Raw genomic sequence first — 19429 nt, forward strand, 5'->3', positions numbered from 1 at the left:
AAAATTCGACTACTACTACCTGTGCTCTGCGCAGGGGATCCTTGATATCCGTCCCTCACCACCGGCTGTACGGATCATCGTTAGGCGGGTACCCCTTCCTAGCCTCCGGGAACCCAGGCGGTCCTCCAGGCTGCGGGAAGCCCGGCGGTCCCTCTGGCGGAGGATACCCACCGCCCGCATGATGTCCATGATGCCCGTGGTGGCCTCCATGGTGTGGTTGCGCCGTAGGGAACCCGGGAGCGGACTCGCCGTACCCACCGCCTCCGTACCCTCCGGGGCCGCCTCCGCCGCCAATGTACGAGGGCGCGTATCCTGTGCTGGGCTCCGCACCGGGGAAGCTGGGCGGCGGGCCCGAGGGAGGCGCGTAGCTCGACTCGTAGCTCGTGCGTATCTCCTCGCCGGGCATGCGCACCGTCTGGCTCTCCCCGTAGTACGTCTGCGCGTGGCCACCGCCGTGGTGGCCGTGGTTGCCATGGTGTGGGCGGTGATGCTCCGGTACAGTCTCCTGGAACGCGGTTCTCTCCACAGTCGGCATACCGCTTCCCGAGGATGAGTAGCCGACCTGCATGCTCCGTGCAGCACCGGCTCCATAAGGGTTGCTTTCGCGCAGGCCGACAGAGCCGAGGAGATCGGTCTGCGCCTGCATCCCTGCCTGCTGCGCCGCTGTGAAGCCTTGCGCCTGGCCCTCATGGCCGATGCGGACATTCATGTGGTTCCGCACGTTCTGCTTGGTGAGGCGTCGCAGAACTTCGTTTCGGTCGGAGCCGAGCTCGTCTACCCATCGCTTCATGTAGTCCAGCATTTGACGCTGAATCTCAGAGCTGCGGATGTGGAAGTCGGGATGGAACCTGCATGGGGCATTCAGTTAACATGCGACTGACTACCGAATGTCTGCAAGCCTACAAGCAGTGAAGGATGTCTTCAGTCACATCGTGGGGGTTGATGCCGACATCGTCCCAAGCTTTGACGACCCGTGTCACGGCGTATTGCTGCGGAGTAGGTTAGAACCATAATATCCACGCCTCCCGATGTTCGGATATACCAATATAAGCTTGCCCAAGTGCCCAGCAGGCTCGTTCAGAATCAGGTTCTGCATAGATCTTAGAAACAGGGCTCAGTCAGACACGGTATTCTCACTCACGAAGTGGTCTTTGCTCAGGAATGAGTGGGTAGGATCAGACTAGCGTCGCGTTAGCACTCATTTCTCAGCACAGTCCTCGCTAGACCCACCGCGTTAGGGCTGTCGAAGACCTACACGCATTACGATTAGACACGAGAGGTTATACGAGACGCGAATAGGTACCTCGTATTGGTCCTGCTTATCGATAACTTCGCCTGACGCTGCAGAGAGGCCTGCCGTCGCTTGCTTCATGATTGGCTTCAAAAACGGCTGAATGGACTTTGTTAGAGACTACCCCAAGTGCAGGCATCGAAATGAATAACGTACCTCCAGCGTAGTAAAGACGAAAACTGAGCCATGGCGTCAGAGTAGGTATAGGTGCGAACCTCGGCACGACATACCGGAGAGGGAGTCGCTGATCTTATCGAGCACTGAGCTCAAACCAGGGATCTTATCTGCGAGCGCCGAGCGACAGTCAGCTCAACCTCACATGGCACATATCCTACACCACTCACCGATGATGATAGAGACTTTCTTCATGACTTCCCAAACAGAGTCAGCATCGTCTCAACGGAACCACACGGGACGATTCCGGGGCTCACCAGTGTCCCTAAAGCTCAACACCTGCCAGAGCGTCGCATGCAACTCTTGGGGGTTCATCTGGTCCGGAGACTTCACATCGCCTCCTTGTCCCCCATACCCTGCATCTCCTCCATATCCTCCTCCCCCGTACCCGCCACCGCCGTATGCAGCCCGCTGGCCATATCCCCCGGTGTTGCCACCCATATCGCGGCTGCGCTGGCCCGCGGCGCGGATGCGCTCGACGCCCGCCATCTCGCGCGTGAGCTCGCCACCGCTGCCGTCGGGCAGGCTCGAGAGGAGCTCGCGGAGGTTGTTCGCGGAGGACGTGTTGGAGGAGGCGCGCGCTTTCTCGAGTTGGGCGTTCAGGTCGACGACGGAGGCTTGACTCTGGGGAAAGGTGAGTGGTTGAGGATGCTGGTGAAGGGGGAACATACAATGTGGTCGCTTGCCTCTGCCGACCAGTAGCGTTAGGGTCAGCACGTAGACTCATGGAGATGATGTGTATAACCCACCTCCAAGCAGACTGTGGATGAAGTCGTTCGAGCCGAAAGTGCCTGCGTCATAGATAGTCTGTATATGCGCATGCCATCTCCTCGATTCGCACTCACCCGTTACCAAAGGGGCTACGTACTTGCCATCGGGAGCCTGGATACGGACACGGTCGCCGACATGGACGAAGACGTCCGTGAAGCCCATAGCTACCAGCGCAAGCTCGCAGAAGTTCGAATGCGCCGCGAAGTCTTCCAAAGTGTGTAGCTAATTGTCGTCACACGACTCAACGACGACGCATACACGCGATGCAAAACGCCACGCACCGCTTGCCCAAGGAGCCTGTATGCCTCGTACAAGTCATCCTTCTGGTTATTCTGACGATACCGCCTGCCAATGTCAATGCATTGGTGCAGCACGCGCCGCACGAGCGCCTTCGACGTATCCCAGTTGCCATGTTCGTTCGCAATGTAGTTCTTCATCCCCGTCTTGCGGTCAATCTCGAGCTCCTGGGGGTTCACAGGCCCGCGCAGGCGCGAGTCGAAGGTGCGCGCGTTGTCGGGGTAGCCCTTCGGGTTGTCGATGTGTTCCGTGGGGAGATAGACACCAAGCCGCTCGATGGTGACCTCGAATTCCCCGGTGGCGTAACCGTGCGCGAGGAAGCCGAGGACCATGCATAGGTTGATGATGGTCTGGAGTTGGAGCTTCGACAATCCTGCGGTATCGACAGCCTGTGCAACCGCTCAACCCCCTATGTCGGGTTGCGACGCAGAGCATACACGCACCTGACTGTAGTCTCTCAACCAGTTACCAAAATACACCCGCTTCACATCCAATGCCTTGAACTTCTTCCCGCCGCCCGCACCCAGTAGTGCGCCGAGCGCGAATCCCCCTGATGCGGCGCGTTTCGCCATATCCGCGAGCGCATCTTCCTGTTGTCGCGAAAACCTGCCGTCAGCATTGCTCTCAGTGAGACAAGACTTGGTTCGCCACGCACGATGTCTCCATGGCGGAACGCCTTGCCTTCCAAGTACGCGAAGCTTCATAACCGGCGATCGTGTCTCGGTCAGGGCCACCTTCCACGCGATCGAGATGGCACGCACCTCGGGATGTTGCCCGCGCCAAACGCGTACACGCCGCTGCCGGGCAGGCAGAAGAGCAGGATGCACAGAAATATTAGGAAGAGGTGGGCGTGGCCGGAGGACGCCATGGTGGCGAGAAGAGAGAAAAGAGAATTATCGGGGACATCGCGCTGGGCACAGACATATGTAAGAGCGGCGGATGCCAAGCCACAATATAGCAGTGCCTTCTGACGTCAGCTGTATATGTACTGGACGGATCTCGGGCGCTCTTCACCCGACGTGCACACCAAGCTGAGCAGCGCCGACGGCTGTGATGGCGGTGGTATGTCGATGCAGACAGCGCCGCTTTGGGGCCAGGAATACATGTACAGGCATGCTACAAGGAAAGTACACGAGTTGTAGATCGGGAAAGTGTCGAATATGTATGAGCAGAACAGAATATCCGGGTGGACTTGCAGCAGTGTTCAGGACGCAGAGGCGGTCACGCTCGCCGTCTTGCACCATATCTTGTGGTTCGGCCAGTGCGCCTTTTGACTGAGGGTCTAGTCAGAACCAACATACGCGGGGTGTGAACGGCCTCACTTACCATTCTTTGCTGCAGTAGTGCACCAGCTTGCACCTATCCAGCACTTCGTATCAGCAGAGCACGACGGGACAAGGCTGAACGTGAATACCTCGCACACATCAGCAATGCCTTATCCTTGACCAATTGGCAGTTCGCGCACTCCCTCGGGTTCTTGTTCATCCACGCGTCGCCCACGTCCGGCCTGTCCTCCTTCGAGCCCAGCACCCGCTTGCGCGCCGCCTCCACCACCGCCGGGCCCGCCCGCGTCTCCTGCCCCTGCGTGCACACGTTGTCGATCTTCTCGATCTCGCCCTCCAGCAGCGTCGGCGAGAAAGACTCCTGTGTGACATGGAAAATCGGGGGCGCGCCCTTGGAAGGCGTCACGGACTTGTTGACTCCGGGGAGGACAGCGGGGTCGATTTTGAAGCTACGGTTGGGCGTGGTGTAGGTTGCGCGGACCCTGTACCCGACCATCTCAGCAATGCTACCCAATCGAGAGACGTGGATTCGGGACAGTACCAATTAGGCTTGTTGCCCCAGTCCCACGCTTCGTGCAGGTATGTGAGAAGGGACATCATGCGATCGGCTTGGTACTTGGTCATGGCGTCGTAGTCGTGGTGCGAGTAGTTCCCGCAGTCGCAAGGCTCCGGCATGATCATAACGATGAGGAACTGAGAGAGGGTCGGCTCGGTAAAGAGCATGTGCCCCCAATCTCGCTGAGGAGCATGTCGTCAGCCGGAAAATGCAGCATCATGTCCAGAGAGCACATACCGCACGTTTCGCCGACCCCTTGACAAGCTACATACACAGATGTCCCCGCATCAACCGTCTTCCCTTCAGCCTCACTGTAACCAACACACCTCGTACAAATACATGATCGGAACCCACTCCACGCTCGAGTCGCTCTTGTTTGTCTCGCACCAGTGCGCGACCTGGTCCACGATCGTCCTGCGCGCGGCGAAGGCGTCTGGCGGCAAATCCGGCGCACGGGTCGCGGGCGGCGCGAACTTGGACGAGATGTCGTTCATGTACAGACCGAACCCGGTACACTGAAGAAGACGACGCGTCGCGCTAGTCTCGCTCTTGTTCATCATCATCATCGGGTTGAAGCTACATAGGAGCAACAAAGCGCGTCGAAGCGATTAAGTAGTTAGACCGTGACTGGCGGTGCGCGAGAAGGTAAGTAGTAAGGGTACGAACTAAGGCAGCCCGGAGAATGCGGAAGCGAGGTCATCCATTTTTGCGTATTTGTAAGTCTTGATAATACGAGTGTTGAGTTTCGAGAGGTGGAGGATGTCGTCCGGAAGGAAACAACGCTGCGGGGCGAAATAAGCGAGTGAGGTACCTGGATGCCGTCCACGGTCCAGAGGCACAGTGCACGTGATCGTGCTACCATATGGATCTCGATCCGCGATCACAAAATATTGGACTCTGAGTCTCTGACCACGGCAAGCGCCAACTCGACCTCGGGCAAGTACTCCTTGCTCAGTACTCACTTGGCTCCTGGTACTACATAGTTGATCCACAAGATTGCGGAGACCTAACGCTTGAAATCTATCTCGTCATTCTCTCCGGACATGACTTCAGAAGTTGCGGGAACGAAGCGCAAAGTCAAGCCCTCCAAACTGACGGCGCGCAAGAAGGCGAAGACGACCCATCTTTCCGTCGACCAGCTGCCATGGAAGGCGGTCGCGCGGCCGAGAGAAGCGAACGGTGCAGGAGACTTTGATGGGATGCTTGAACTCGAGGAGGTGTCTGACGTGGAGGTCGTGTATGAGGAGACGGCAGGGGGCAAAATCGTGAAGTTCAAGGTGGGTTACCTCGGTCTCTGCGTCGAGGGTGGGACTTGAAGGGGTGTTGTAGGTGGCAGGAGAATCAGTCACGAATGAAGTCAAGTCTGTCATTGAAGTGGATCCAGACGTGTCTGCAGCCGAAGAACCAGTTGCAGAGTCCTCCACATCTCCTATGCGAAATGCTTCGATTGCACAAGAGCCAATAGTCATCGAAGAGGAAGTGCCTTTCGATGGTATGCCTTTCCTCTTCTGTATGTGCACATCACCCCTCATCCTATGACTATGAAGCCGAGACCATGCTTCCCGAATGGTCTCGTTTCTCCCTCCACCAGCAACTCGCAAAGGCCCTATATGCGCAACATTTCATCCGCCCAACACCCATCCAAGGAGACGCGCTTCCTCTCGCACTATCAGGCAGAGATGTAGTCGGTGTTGCAGAGACAGTACGTGCTCTTCCCATCCCACTCGTGTCTCCAAACTGACGTCTGCCGCTCAAGGGTTCCGGCAAAACCCTCGCGTACGGCCTCCCCATCCTCGACCATCTCCTCAAACACGCGGCTGCCCCTGGAGCACCAACGAAGGGACGTAGACCAGTCTGTGCCCTCGTCCTCACACCCACCCGCGAACTCGCGCTCCAAGTCTCCTCCCACCTCAACGCGTGCCTGAACCCCGTCAACGTCTCGTCCGCCGAGGTCAAGGAAGAGGAGCATGAACAAGAACTTCCTGCTGCAGACGTGAAGGGAAAGAAGGCGAAGGCCGTGAAGCAGAAGGGCAAGGGCAAGGAGAAGACGAACCCTACCAGTGAGGAGCCGAAGAAGCAGAATGGTCCGCCGCCGGTAAGCGTTGCTGCGATCGTCGGGGGGATGTCCGCCCAGAAACAGCGCCGCATACTCTCGCGCGGCGTTGACGTGCTCGTCGCGACGCCCGGTCGGTTGTGGGACATCATCCAGGAGGTGCGTCCTATCCCTTTTGCCGCACCCACATCCAGCTGAAGTGCTGTAGGACGACGAGTTGGCTGGCCAGCTAGAAAAACTCCGGTTCCTCGTCCTAGACGAGGCAGACCGGATGATCGAGACGGGGCACTTCGCCGAGATGGAGAACATCCTCCGGTTAACGCTCCGGCAGAGACAGTCCGTCCTCCATCCTTCGCGCTGCCACCCGTGTACTGACTTACGTGCGCTCGTAGGGGTGACGAGATCGAGCCGGAGTCTGCGTCGGGGCTGCCCGACGATGCCGATGCCGAGGAGGCGGAGGACAGCAAGGCGGGAGTGAAGGAGGACGAGATGCAGACGTTCGTGTTCAGTGCGACGCTCAGCAAGGAGCTCCAGCAGAATCTCAAGAAACCCTCGAGGGGGCATCGAAACAAGAAGGGGAAGCCCGCGTCTACCCTCGGTGCGTACTACCATGTACCATGAACTCTGGCATGTCCGACTGACCGGGGCTGCAGATGATCTCTTGATGAGGCTCGACTTCCGCGATGCGACACCCGCGGTGATAGACATCGCGCCGGAGGGCGGCGTCGTCGCGACACTGCAGGAGAGCAAGGTTGAGTGCCTCGTCACCGACAAGGTCCGTCAGGTCCTTGTACTGTCTTTCGGAATCCAATCTCATGGCACATGCAGGACGCATATCTCTACTACTTCCTCCTACGCTACCCTGGCCGAACACTCGTCTTCCTCTCCTCCATCGACGGCATCCGACGTCTTTCTCCCATCATGTCCCTCCTGGACATCCCCGCCTTCCCTCTCCACTCCCAGCTCGAGCAGCGGCAACGGCTCAAGAACCTCGATCGGTACGTCTCCCCTCCCTCAGCACGCTCAGCCACCAACTCATCCGTGGGATAGCTTCAGGTCATCACCGCGCGGTGTACTGCTTGCAACTGATGTCGCTGCGCGCGGGCTGGACGTCCCCGCCGTCGACCACGTCGTGCACTACCAGGTGCCGCGCACCGCGGATGCGTATGTGCACCGTAACGGGCGCACGGCGCGTGCCGCACGCAAGGGGTTCAGTCTGCTCATGATCGCGCCGGACGAGCGGCGTGTCGTTCGTGCAATGATGAGCAGCCTCAAGAGGGGTATGTCATCGTTAACCCTCTTCACGACGTCCCGGTAGTCTGATGATGTGTGCCCAGAGGACGAGATTCTGGAGATGCCGGTGGAGCTGTACATGCTGGACAAGATGAAAGCGAGGGTCCAGCTTGCGCGCCAGATCGACACGGCGCAGCACAGGGTCCGGAAGGCGAAGCACGAGAAGAACTGGTTGAAGGAGGCGGCGGAGGCGATGGAGATCGAGCTGGACTCTGAGCTCGAAGCGTAAGTCATTCTTCCTCGACTGCAAAGCGAGGTGTCTTACTACCGTGCATCAGAGATGAAAAGGAATACGCGCCATCAAAAGCACAACGCAAGACCGCAGACGCGAAGGTGGCCGGTCTGAAAGCGGAGCTGCAGGGGCTGCTCGCGCAGCCGCTCGTCGCGCGGGGCGTGTCGACGCGGTACATCACGTCTGGTGCCGTGTCCATCGCAGATGACATGCTCGCGGGTAATTGTACGTCTTCATTATCCTCGTATGTGCAACCCCCTCTCACCTCCCGCGCAGTCCACGAGACGATGGTCGGGCTGAAGAAGGTCGAGGCGGGGAGCGACCTCGTCGCCGCGAAGAGGCGTAAGACCAAGCCAAACGCTGCTGTGAAAAAGGAGGAGGAGTTTGAGGAATGGGGCGGGATTGCGGAGTAGATCGCTCGTGCACGGATGCTTGCAGGACCCCCGAAAATCCCTATAGAGGGGTATGTCAGAATCCGGACATGAGCTGGCCCTGGGGACCGGTTTGGCCAGGTCAAAATCCAGACATATGAGGTCAAAAATTCTGAACTGCCGGTCCCAAATGTAGGACACAGACATGGACACCCCGGGTAGGCCGGTCGGGTGTCCGGACATGGACCGAGGGTCCCAGGTCAAGGTTCGCGGGGAGACAAATGTTCTCTTCTGGCAATGCAACGGTTATCGGTCTCCGCGACCCAGGCTCCGCACAGCCTGGGGTCGGTCTCTCCAAGCAAGATTTGAGATGGAAGCAACCTTGAGGCAACCCCAAGCAGGCTTGTTGGCGGACAGTTTGCGTCATACGGCACCCTAGTGCCACTCTACAGCTTCTTCAGACATCATAGAAGCCCCGAACAACTCGTAAGAGTCCATTCAAGTGCGAAACAGGCTTCTATAGGCCAAAGAAATCTGGGCAAAAATAAGGCCAGTCCTAGAAATCCGGACATGAACCGCCGCCAGGCGGTGGTCTCGTACCCATCGCGGTGGTGGGGTGCGTCCACACGGATGGGTACGAGACCACCAGGCGGAAGCTAGGTCGGATTCCGGACATGAACAGCCAGATTTTGGAGAAAAAGAATCCGGACAAGAACTGGCGAACCTCCGACCCAGCCTCTGAGGGGGATTTTCGGGGGTCCTATGCTTGCAATGGAAGGGCGTGTTTACCGCATGTTGTTCGCCAAGGGGGCATTCTAGCCCAGTTTGCAGCCTGCAGATTGTTCCGCGTCGGGCGGAGGATGTGCCACTAGAGTGGGCCGTCAAAATTCGCTCAGCGGTCTTTTGCAGTATGTAACACAGTTAGTTTTATCCTCACATTGTGGGACGTGCATTTGAGCTGCAATGTCGCAACAGGGGGCGGAAGCACCTGGGCGCTGGCGGGTGCTGGAACGATAGGCGGGAGTAGTGGCGTCAACGATCTAGACAGTCTGATCGCGCCCAATTTAGCGCAGCCCGCCGCGGGTACGATGTTCCCAGAAATAGATGATAACCCAGTCGCAGTAGCAGCGCGCACTCGCCCGTCTCTCCTTGCATTCTTCCCTTCCACCTCTTCGCCTTGCCAGCGCTGTAATGCCTCTCCCGACCTCCGTCTCCACCCCGCCGCCCTCGCCCCTCCGCTCGCGCTTCGCGTCCCGCTCGCCCTCGCCCTCGCTCAGCTTCGCCATCATGCCCCTCAAGTCCATGGCCGACACCGCGAGCCTCATCGTCCGCCTCCGCCGCTTCCGCAAGCGCGCCGCCCAGAACCACATCCACAGCGACTCGGGCGACGAGCCCTGGAGGGACGAGCGGTTCTGGGGCGAGGGGGCGCTGTCCGTGAAGCGGGTGCCTCTCGAGCGCGAGGACACGTTTGAGTGTAGGGACGGCGTCGACGCTGCGAAGCTCGTCCGCCTCGCGCGGGCGTCGCTGCTCGAGGAGGCCCAATCGATCGGCGCGAACGTCCTGGTGGACGAGCAGTACGTGCTTCATTTCTTCCGCAGCCGGCCGTTGTGGGTGCACGTGTGGCTGATGTTGTGCGGTTGTAGGTGGTCATGTCATGTATGCGGCCCGCGGCATGACGGCAGGACGTTCAAAGTCCATGTGCGTGCGGTCCCTTCTCATTTCTGTGCGTCTGCTTACTGCGTGCCCCCCAGGTCCACTACTCTGCCTTGGCAGCACGCTCGGACCGCTCAGACCCGCAACGTCCCCCCGCTGTCGAGCGCGCACGCGGCGTCCCCGGCTTAATGACCATCGTCGACCGTCAGGACTAAACCACACACGGAGTCGACGGCATCGGCCCTGCTTCGATGCTTACGGAGACGCGGTTCGCGCCCTCTATGCATTTTCTACGAAAATCTGTTCACGGTGACATAAACGCTCCTTTGGATGGACTGGACACTACGGGACTCTGCCCTATAATACTTATTGACTACTATCATATTGCTCAGTGATTTGGCTAATCCATGTACCACTGTCAGCTTCTTCGCTCCTTTCCTCATGTTTCCACCAACACGGACATACCGGATATACACACGATGTACTTATTTCGGGTAGTAAAAGCGTCAAAAATCGAGGTCTTGAAACGTATCAACATGTCATTCCGGTCTCGTCGACTCAGAGCGTACGGCCCATGCGATACGTGCAAGATACGTGGGTCGAGTATAGAGGGCTCCTGTGGCTGAACATCCAAGGCAAGATGGCCGAGCGGTCTAAGGCGCTGGAATCAGGTGGTTCGCAACATCTTGGGTTGATGCATCCTCCCGTGGGTCAGTCCGCGATGTATCCAGTCCGAAAGGGCGCGGGTTCGAATCCCGCTCTTGTCAACTCTTTTGCTTTGTTTCTGTGTCCCAAAAGCCCATGTGCCCTGCTTTTTGAGGCCGATACATGGGGATTCTGTTTCCCAGGCCCGAGTACGACATACATCGACATGGTGGTCCGAGTCGAACGGCCCGAGAACGCGACTATCGCTTGGCAAATCACGTGGTCGTGTTTCCTTCGACACGCGCGGCGACTGACAGTCGGTTCGAGCCGCCCTCGCCAGTGCGCGCAGTGCGAACTTCAAGCAGACAACGCCAGCCCGGCAGGCCATATCCTCGCCGCAGTGCACGCTCATCCTAGGATACAAGGTCTTATGCCGCAACACTGGGTGAGTACTATAGTCACTACTGCCAGTCGAAACTGAAATGACACTGACGTCGGCCAGGCGAGGCTTCCAGCTGAGGCTGACACGGTGAGTTGTATCCCAGACCACCGGCCAGCAGAGCACAAAAGGCCGCCTGCTGGACGTTTGCCTCTTTCCCCGCTACCGTCAACTTCCAAGTCAACGCACGCACAACTTCAGTACTCTGCAACAACATGGTTCTCCTCGGCGTCATTGTCGGGGGCCTCCGGGCCCTCAGCCATCTCGCGCATGCCTACTGCCCGCCTGGCGATGGTCAGAGTGCAGTTGGCAGTCCCGGCACTGGTGGTCTCTGCCCTGGGATCACCAGCGTCGTCGACAAGGTCGTACTCAAGGTTGAGGACTCGCTCAGGTGAGTCCCCCTCCCAGTTGCACTGCTGGATGCCCTCTGACCACATCGCGCATGCAGCGGGCTCGGCAACACGACCTCTGGCCTACTCGGCTATCCCTTCATCGGACAAGAATTGGTCTCGGACATGATGGCGCTCGTCTTCGGCAACATCGCTCCTATGTCTGTCCTCGAAGCTTCCGACCAGATCGCCTTCGTCAACGACACCTCTTCCGTCCACGGTTACACGGTATACGGCCTCACCGACCTCGTCCTGCACCTCGTCAACGACGATCCCGACAACACTGGCGCCCCCGGGCCCAAGGTACTCGCAACGACGACGGACATCATCATCGCACCCAAGTACGAGCTCATGCTCTGGGAAGCCCCGATGTGCACGATCTGCCCTGGCGAGTTCATGACGAAGAACCTGCTCGACGCTCCAGCCCCCGAGCTCGTCGTCTACGTGCCTCCGAACACGTGCCGGCTCAGCGACCTGCGCCCTCTGTCCGCTTCTCTCGACACTCAGGCTGCTCTTGGTTCTCTCAAGGCTTCCCGTCGTCTCGGCTATCTGGGTACTGTGCTTCTGCGTGTTCTGCGGCTCTCTGGTTCTGGCACTCTCGGGACTCCTAAGGTCAGCCTCACCGTCGGTGCCGCCGCGCACCTCCCCGGCTACGGTCTCTATCTGCTCGTCGTGGGCGCAATGCTCTGGAGCACGCTCACGACATCTTGGTATAACATCGGCATCGGTTGTGGTGTCCCTCTGGCTGTGCTAGAGGGTACCCGAATTGGACTCGACTTCTTCATGGTAAGCTGTCATATCATGCATGTATGCTCCCTGCGGCTGACAGGTCTACGCACAGCCCCGTAATCCCTCAATTCACGTCGCATCCCATCAAACACCGGTATCAACGACCACAAACCCCAGCTCAAATTCGAATTTGGACTCGGACTCGGACTCGGAGGACCTCTCCGCGCTCTCGGACGAAGACCTCGAGCGCGAGATCGCAGAGCTCATGCGCGCGATGGACGAAAACGACGCTAGAATGGACGCGTTTGGGAGCGGGATCGCGAGGCTTGACGGGGGTATGGACTCGTTGGACAGTCGGCTCGCGAGGCTGGACGCGCTGGATGCGGGCTTTGCACGACTGGAGGAGGAGATCGGCTACGGAGAGGGTATGGAGGGGGAGGACGAGGACGGTTGAGAGGGCATGCCGAGTGGTGCGCTGTGCGTGCCGTTCGACAAACTCTCTCAATCCTTTCTTGGTTATTGGGATGCATGGCATCCTTCGGTCAACGGTCACGGTCTATGGTTACGTTTACTTTATGTTCTTTATCTCTTCTCGTTCTTGGGTATTTATTGGTGTTGCAGCATGATTGTCGACTCCCGCCTGTACTAGGTCACGGCTTTCTTGATGCAATTGGGTTCATTGACGTGACGTAGGTGGTATTCGACATACCGGCTCTCTGCAACAAAGTACGCGCATGTGTCAATAACGGTGATGCATCCAACGCTACACTGAAGAGAATAACCGTCGAAGGCTAAGTACAAGATGATGGAATACAAAGTGATACATATCATCAATATAGCTGATCGTATAGTACATGGTAGAGATCCGGTGAATCCAAGTCCAATGATACAAGACTACAAGCTAGAGAGTACAGATCAAGGCGAAGGAGATGAGATGAGACCGTAGCCAGGAAACATGCAAGTTGAGACATACAGTACAGAAACGCGAGCCGAGCCAGTGAGGTAGAGAGACAAAGAGACACGAATCATACAAATCAAGACCCGGAGAGTTGTCCGCTGAGTCCCTGATGTCTGAGTCCATGCCGAGGTCATATGCAAGAAATGAGGATGGAAAGAAAAAAGCGAGTCAAGACTGCAGTATGCCCCCAACAGTCCTGACCCGCGTGATGAACGGCATGCCACGAACCCGCAGGGCATCACGAGTTCGCGACATGTCGGACATCAAGAAAGAGTGGTGGTACGGTAAGACAGAAAAGGAATAGAGAGGAATGATGATAGGGTGTGGTGCGTCGATCGACGCGATGTTGGGCAGAGCGCGGCCTGCATCTATTGGGCGGGTTCTACAGGTGGACGCTGTAGTGTCATCAGTACTATGGATCGCATCAGCCAACCCGGGAGCTAATCACCTCTGTCCACCGGTAGCCCACATCGACCGAAGGTTCTGCTGCAGAATCTTGCGCCCCTCCTGTGCGTGGCGGAGGGCGACGTCCTCACCCATCTCGTCCCGGAGAGCGCGCAGCTCGGCGTGGCGGCGGACTCGGCGCTCCCGGAGGCCAAAGAGGTTGAGGCCAGGGTGTTGGCGACGCAGGAAACGCTTGCAGAAGCTCATCGTCGTAGGACACGGACCCTGAGAGCGATAGATGAGCATCAAAATCGCGAGCATATAACACAAAGAAGCTCACCTCGTCCTCGATGAGCGAGACGTTCGTGTGAGGCCCGCTCGAAGGAACGGGGCGGGCCTCCATGAAGGTCATCGCGCTGAACGTACGTGGGCGCGTGGCAGAGCGGGGCAGCGCGAGCGGGGTGGGAACCGGGCCGTCCTGGAAGATGACGAGCAGGGGTCGAAGAACCAGGGGTCGGGTGGGCGTGTAGGCCGCGAGGTCGTATGCGACGAGCGGGCGAGGTCCACCGATGAGCGCGTGGTTCTTGGGGAACGACCGAGGCATGCGAGGCTTAAGACCAGCCTTGCGGATGGCACCTGACGCGCCCTGTACGTCCCAGTCGGAGGGTATGCCCTTGAGCGAGGTCACGAAGAACTGAAGCAAACGCGTTAGCCAACTGTATGTGATGTATAGATGATCGCACGCACCATAGACCAGTACAGAGTCCGTCCCACGAATCCCAGAACAGCTTGCAGGCCAAGATGGCCGATGGGCGTCGTGCGCCATGCCGTCCGAACCGGCTCAAAGGTAGCGACGGCGACGTAGGCGATGACGAGCGTGTAGAACACGACGAGGGCATGAATAGCTCGACGGGAGCCAAGGCAGTGATGGTGATCCTGGAAGCCTCCGACAACCGTACGCGCAGGCTTGACCACGTACGGCGTCTCAGGCGTCCAATCAGAAGCAGGCAGTATAATGACGATCTCGGGCGATGGTTGCGAATGCGTCCGCGGTCGCTCGGCCAGGAGGCAGGTGTTGGGAGGGACCCAAACGACGATGTCTCCTGGAGGCCGCACGATCAAATCCGTAGTCCATTGCGCGAGATCGAAGGTAGGTGCCGCGATGAGATCCTTGGTCTTGCTCCACTTCCGTACGTCTTCCTTGATGTCCGCTAGCTGCGCGAGGTATGGGTCGCCTGGGTCGTTGAAGAAGATGAAGGAGGGAAAGGTGGGGGCGTTGTCGAACACGTCCGATGTGATGGGGATGAGGCGTTGGCTGCTCGATGAGACTGTCAGTAGGTGCATGATGGACAGCGGACTGTTGTACTCACGTAGCGTCGTACACGAACCCTGCCATACCGGACCCGATGTTACCCATCACCGATCCTCCGAAAACGTTCGAGAACTTGTCCCCGATGCCGCTGTGCATGAGGTCAGATATAGTGTGATCATCAGACTGTGAGTGCATACCTAAAGGAGTCGGAGACATGGTCGATGAACGACTCGACCTTGTCGACGATGAGGGGGCAAGGAGGACTGTTGCCAAAGAGGGCGTGGGCAGCGAGGCCCCCACCACCACCCAGCCGACAATAGATGTACGACTTGGGGGCGAGGGAGAGTGCACCCGCAACGAGGAGGGCGCCGAAGGTGAACATGTTGATATTGGTCACGAGTGAAGATACAGGCGGGTGAGCCAAGAGGGACGCTGGGGGGCGAGATGGGGAGACAGGGCTGTGTGGGCAGCCGTATTTATATGTTTGCGGTGAGGCTGTTGGGCGTTGTTTGGCGGATTAAACGGACTGTGTGCGTGACCGCGTCGCGACGCGTCGTTTGCGCGCGGCGCGACCGACGCTTTCCTTTTACGGCTGACAGGGTTCGTTCGATTTCTGCCCAGACGTTCCTTGTCTTCATACCACACCCACCCGCCCACGTCCCACGCTCGCTGCGAACTCACACTCTTCTCGGCCACCGCCCTACGGATGTGCAGCGGGCTATGAACGTTGAATTCGGCCATTTGTTCAATATTCGCCCGAAAGCGTCGTTTCTGCAGTCGAACAAGCCAGGAAACGTACATATGCGCCCGCCGTCAGTGCACACCGCATCCGACACTATCCGACATTGGTAAAAGCTTCCGTAGGATTGAATGAAGATGAGGGTATGGCACACATAAATGTGCGTGCACTGGTGAGTAGTCAGTACGTGTTTTGAGGCAGAGCTAGACACTCACCAGCAACCTTCAAGGCCGATGTCTTGCAAACGGCCCCAGTGTCGCTGCGCTGACAGTGCCAGCAGCTGTGCGTACTGTACCTTCGGTGAGTCCCTTCCGCCTTCCTAGTGGGCTTCCTGCTTAAGCACAGCATTTCATGCGACTAAGACCGCGCCTTCAGCATTGCCGTCACACCATGTCAGGTGTCTATACTGCCCAGAGATGGTGAGTGCTCCGAGTCAACGTCGCGGAAGCGAAATTCACAAGCGCCAGCGATTGGTAAAGATATGATCTCAGGCGTCTCTCGGCTAATGAGATCTGCCAGTGTCACATCTGGATTCTGCCTCCGTTCCCTGAGCCTCGGAGGCTTCCCTCGCACTAATAGGCTGAGCGCGACGGCGCCGACGCCTGAAAGGTACGCTTGTCCTTGCTTCATGGAGCTATGTAAGCTCCGAAGCAACGAACAACGTCACACATGCGAGAGACTCATGTTCCCATTATATAGGGTTGTGGGAGGTTCCAACGGGCTGACGGTGCCGGCGTTGCCACTCACGCTCAGCGCTTGGTCGCCTATGCATAACCCCAGCTTGCAAAAGCCTGGCGGTGTTGGATTCGCAAATGACAAGCACTCCCCTTGATCATTAATATTGCGTCCCCCCCCCCCCGGTTACTAGGCCTGTATTCGTATTCGCAATTCCGGATGAACGATGGACCACCAAGTCCATGGAAAATATGTTCGTGTAAAGCCAGTCCTAAAGTACATCCACAATTCGTCATTCACATTACAGGCTTCGGACATCAAGTCATCATGAATCTCATAACAGAGCCCCTCACTTGAAGCCCCTCATACCTTCTCGATCTCCTCCCGGTCCATCTTCTCCGATACGTCAACGGGCGCGCCCGCGACGTGCACCTTTCCCTCGCGCAGCTCCGCCTCGCGCTCGCTCGCGTCCTTGAGCGCGACACGCGAGCCGGGCACGAAGACCGGCACGGTCTCGAAGTAGCTGTCGATCTCTGTTCGAGTGGATCGGGGACAGGTGAGTACGGGAGAGATGGATCGCGCGGGAGACGGGTCACGCACCTTCGAGAGGGATGCCCTTCGTCTCGGGGAGGAAGGCCCAGAAGAAGGCTGCGTTTGTGAAGCCGCAGATGGCGAAAACGAGGTAGTACTTCCAGCCTAACCGGGGTTCAGTCAGACAGGCTTGGACTAGGAGCTGAAACGTTGTGTATGATACTACTTACCGACGGAAGTGAATGCGGGAGGGCTAACTTGCGCGATCATGACTGCACTGGACATCAGTGGTGGGAGATAAGCGGGGAATTCTGGGACTGACAGTTTGAGATCCATGCAGCGGACGACGTGATCGCAGTGGCCTTGGCACGGGTTGCGCTGTTGAACATCTCGACGGGGATCTATTGGGGGTGACAGTGAGCCTCTGGAGACTATACGAGTCCACGAAACTACCTACCGCCCATGACAGCGGCCCGCAGCACGCCGAGAACACCAAGTTGAACTATCGCACATCCATCAATCCCGCATCCTCACCAGACACATGAGAGTAGCCCGCTCACCAACCAAGTCATGGCGACGAATGCCCTGGCCGCATTCGCGTTGTCCGAGCCCGCGGGGAAGCGCGCGATGATGATCGTGCCGATGACGAACGTGAGCCCGCAGAGCGCGTTCCCCCACACGAACACCTTGCGCCGCCCGAGGCGGTCGATGTACCAGATACACAGCGCCTCGCCGATGAGCGCGACGACCGAGTTGCCTGACTGCAGCCCGAGCGTCGTCGACGTGTCGATCCCGATGCTCGCGTAGATCGTCGGCGCGTAGTACTGGATGCAGCTCACGCCCGTCATCTGGACGCTGCACGGGGGATAAACGTGAATCTGTGTCACTGCGAGGGGAAGCGGGGTATGCACCTGAACTGGATGGCGATGCCGAGGACAAGGCGTCGGAAGTTGCTAGGGTTGCCGAAGAGCTGTCTCCAGACGTCGCGTGTCTCTTCGCGCTCGACGCGAACCTGCTCGAGGATCTCCTTGTGCTCGCTCACGACGAAGGGGTCGGTGATGTCCCCGTGTGCGTGCAGTCGACCGAGGACGAGCAACGCCTCGTCGTTGCGACCCTTCATAGCCAGGAATCGCGGGCTCTCGGGAAGAAGCCTGTCCAATCGTCAATCTCAAGCTATGTGAACTGGTTGTTTCTACTCACAGGATGAAAAAGGCCAGCGGAATGGCAGCTGGAAGTGATGTCAGTGGATGACAGTTAGAATTCGTTCAATATATACATACGAAGAAGTTGAATGCCTTCGGACGAGGGACACATTTCAGCGGATAGTCGCCCAACGTCTAACTATTCACCCACCCAGAGGGATTCTCCACTGTGCCTGGCCGGTCAAGCCGTGGTAGCATCCATACCCAATAAATGACGCGATCAGCGAACCAATCCCCAGCATGAACTGCTGCAGCGTCGTCAAGCGTCCGCGGATGCTCGGGTGCGCGATCTCAGCCTGGTACAGCGGTGCAAGCATGGCCAACATGCCGATGCCCATCCCCGCTAGGAACCGCCCGCCGTACATGTACCCGATGTTTTGGGCCGCGGTTTGGATCGCACCGCCGATGAGGAAGACGATGCATCCTGCGAGGATTGTCAGACGACGGCCGATGGTGTCTGCCAGGGATCCAACGTAGATGTTGCTAGAGATGAACGGTCAGGCTGATGAGGCCCAGGGAGGGAGACGATGAGATGCTCACGACGCAAATGCACCCAATAGCAAACATCCGGTGATTAGTCCTAGCTGAGTCTCAGTCGGATTGTTCGTCTTCGCGAGGAAGTCTGCGCTGGACTGTTGAGAGGCATGTGAGGTTTCGAAGTACATTCATCTGCCGAATGCAACTCACCTCTACGGTAGCGATGATACCGAGGTCATAGCCGAACGTTACGGATCCTAATGCTGCAAACAGGCCGCAGAGCCAAGTATAGACCTATAGCAGACGCTGTTCGTTTAGAGCACCGGTGCTCGCAAAAAGTCCCAGATACGCACCTTCGGCGAGACCGTCATCGTTGATCACTACGAGCAGTCCAAGAGCTTAGGGAACGGTCGAAGCTGGCTGGGAGAAGTCGATGGTCTTCTGCACGAGGCGGGGTCGCTTCCTCATGGTCGACCTATAAAACGAAGTCGACTCCCGCGGCCTCAATCACTGGCATTTCGATCAGGTACGGGACCGCCGCACTATACGCATCATGGGTGAGCGATCCCGGCTACGTCCACAGTCCAACGAGCGGGTCCGGAGTAATATGCATGGGCGGGGGCACCCGTGACCACCCAGGATTGCCGTACTGAGGATAGATCAGGGCTGTTGGCGCACAGAATGATAACACGGTTGCAGTTCTACTCTCGTGAACCGACCGGTCAAGTCGATTACTGGTGATTGCAGGGGTCTGTGGCTATGGACAATAACCCGAGGGTTGTGCAAGCAACTCAGCCGTAGCGCAGTCCGCACCTCGTCTGCGGCACCGAATGCGGGGTGATCTGGGGAAGCGGGGAAATAGGCTTTGAGGACGCATCAACGGAACAGGCGCTCTGAGGCCCGAGTCGTCGGGCCGCCGCCCGGACCGAGTAAACCCGCCCCTTCCTAGTCACATCATGATCGATGTGTGGTCAG

The 19429-nt window shown here is 58.1% G+C and overlaps 7 protein-coding genes and 1 non-coding gene across 8 annotated transcripts; 4 read left to right on the forward strand and 4 right to left on the reverse strand.

Moving 5' to 3' along the window:
• Window positions 1–55: 55 nt before the first annotated feature.
• On the reverse strand, window positions 56–3401 carry C8Q71DRAFT_708482 (heterokaryon incompatibility protein Het-C-domain-containing protein; the record flags this gene model as incomplete). Its single annotated transcript, XM_047920624.1, has 18 exons — window positions 56–505; window positions 563–848; window positions 904–989; window positions 1043–1090; window positions 1142–1180; window positions 1231–1251; window positions 1304–1390; window positions 1448–1470; window positions 1522–1575; window positions 1636–1662; window positions 1723–1803; window positions 1903–2087; window positions 2211–2256; window positions 2311–2458; window positions 2518–2922; window positions 2977–3123; window positions 3189–3231; window positions 3295–3401. The coding sequence occupies 18 exons, from the start codon at window positions 3399–3401 to the stop codon at window positions 56–58; spliced, it is 2283 nt and encodes a 760-aa protein (XP_047778653.1).
• Window positions 3402–3475: 74 nt separating this feature from the next.
• On the reverse strand, window positions 3476–5168 carry C8Q71DRAFT_762152 (uncharacterized protein). Its single transcript, XM_047923908.1, has 7 exons — window positions 5039–5168; window positions 4699–4948; window positions 4610–4636; window positions 4358–4554; window positions 3948–4298; window positions 3860–3892; window positions 3476–3807 (listed from the first exon to the last, which is right to left on the reverse strand). Exons 1-7 carry the CDS (start codon window positions 5074–5076, stop codon window positions 3738–3740), a joined length of 966 nt encoding a protein of 321 aa, XP_047778654.1. The 5' UTR covers window positions 5077–5168; the 3' UTR covers window positions 3476–3737.
• A 109-nt stretch (window positions 5169–5277) lies between these two features.
• C8Q71DRAFT_80212 (DEAD-domain-containing protein) lies at window positions 5278–8424 on the forward strand. Its single transcript, XM_047925959.1, has 12 exons — window positions 5278–5649; window positions 5702–5864; window positions 5920–6074; window positions 6129–6584; window positions 6634–6761; window positions 6818–7023; window positions 7079–7200; window positions 7254–7423; window positions 7476–7705; window positions 7763–7943; window positions 7997–8175; window positions 8227–8424. The coding sequence occupies exons 1-12, from the start codon at window positions 5416–5418 to the stop codon at window positions 8361–8363; spliced, it is 2361 nt and encodes a 786-aa protein (XP_047778655.1). The 5' UTR covers window positions 5278–5415; the 3' UTR covers window positions 8364–8424.
• Window positions 8425–9430: 1006 nt separating this feature from the next.
• C8Q71DRAFT_80209 (uncharacterized protein) lies at window positions 9431–10285 on the forward strand. Its single transcript, XM_047925958.1, has 3 exons — window positions 9431–9895; window positions 9965–10019; window positions 10073–10285. Exons 1-3 carry the CDS (start codon window positions 9513–9515, stop codon window positions 10187–10189), a joined length of 555 nt encoding a protein of 184 aa, XP_047778656.1. The 5' UTR covers window positions 9431–9512; the 3' UTR covers window positions 10190–10285.
• A 323-nt stretch (window positions 10286–10608) lies between these two features.
• On the forward strand, window positions 10609–10741 carry C8Q71DRAFT_t74. The gene has a single exon. It is a non-coding gene; the product is annotated as a tRNA-Leu (tRNA).
• A 379-nt stretch (window positions 10742–11120) lies between these two features.
• Window positions 11121–12860, forward strand: C8Q71DRAFT_762163 (uncharacterized protein). Its single transcript, XM_047923909.1, has 3 exons — window positions 11121–11449; window positions 11507–12254; window positions 12289–12860. The coding sequence occupies exons 1-3, from the start codon at window positions 11274–11276 to the stop codon at window positions 12628–12630; spliced, it is 1266 nt and encodes a 421-aa protein (XP_047778657.1). The 5' UTR covers window positions 11121–11273; the 3' UTR covers window positions 12631–12860.
• Window positions 12861–13516: 656 nt separating this feature from the next.
• On the reverse strand, window positions 13517–15212 carry C8Q71DRAFT_907960 (uncharacterized protein; the record flags this gene model as incomplete). Its single annotated transcript, XM_047928976.1, has 6 exons — window positions 13517–13529; window positions 13583–13803; window positions 13859–14212; window positions 14266–14833; window positions 14889–14978; window positions 15028–15212. The coding sequence occupies 6 exons, from the start codon at window positions 15210–15212 to the stop codon at window positions 13517–13519; spliced, it is 1431 nt and encodes a 476-aa protein (XP_047778658.1).
• Window positions 15213–16465: 1253 nt separating this feature from the next.
• C8Q71DRAFT_907961 (general substrate transporter) lies at window positions 16466–18965 on the reverse strand. The gene is made up of 13 exons (XM_047928977.1): window positions 18808–18965; window positions 18665–18748; window positions 18518–18609; window positions 18129–18460; window positions 18056–18070; window positions 17976–18003; window positions 17687–17926; window positions 17336–17630; window positions 17233–17277; window positions 17098–17176; window positions 17006–17047; window positions 16845–16940; window positions 16466–16777 (listed from the first exon to the last, which is right to left on the reverse strand). The coding sequence occupies exons 1-13, from the start codon at window positions 18823–18825 to the stop codon at window positions 16608–16610; spliced, it is 1536 nt and encodes a 511-aa protein (XP_047778659.1). The 5' UTR covers window positions 18826–18965; the 3' UTR covers window positions 16466–16607.
• Window positions 18966–19429: the final 464 nt, after the last annotated feature.

Source organism: Rhodofomes roseus (assembly GCF_022264815.1).
Source record: "Rhodofomes roseus strain CIRM-BRFM 1785 chromosome Unknown C8Q71scaffold_11, whole genome shotgun sequence".
Lineage (NCBI taxonomy): Eukaryota > Fungi > Basidiomycota > Agaricomycetes > Polyporales > Fomitopsidaceae > Rhodofomes > Rhodofomes roseus.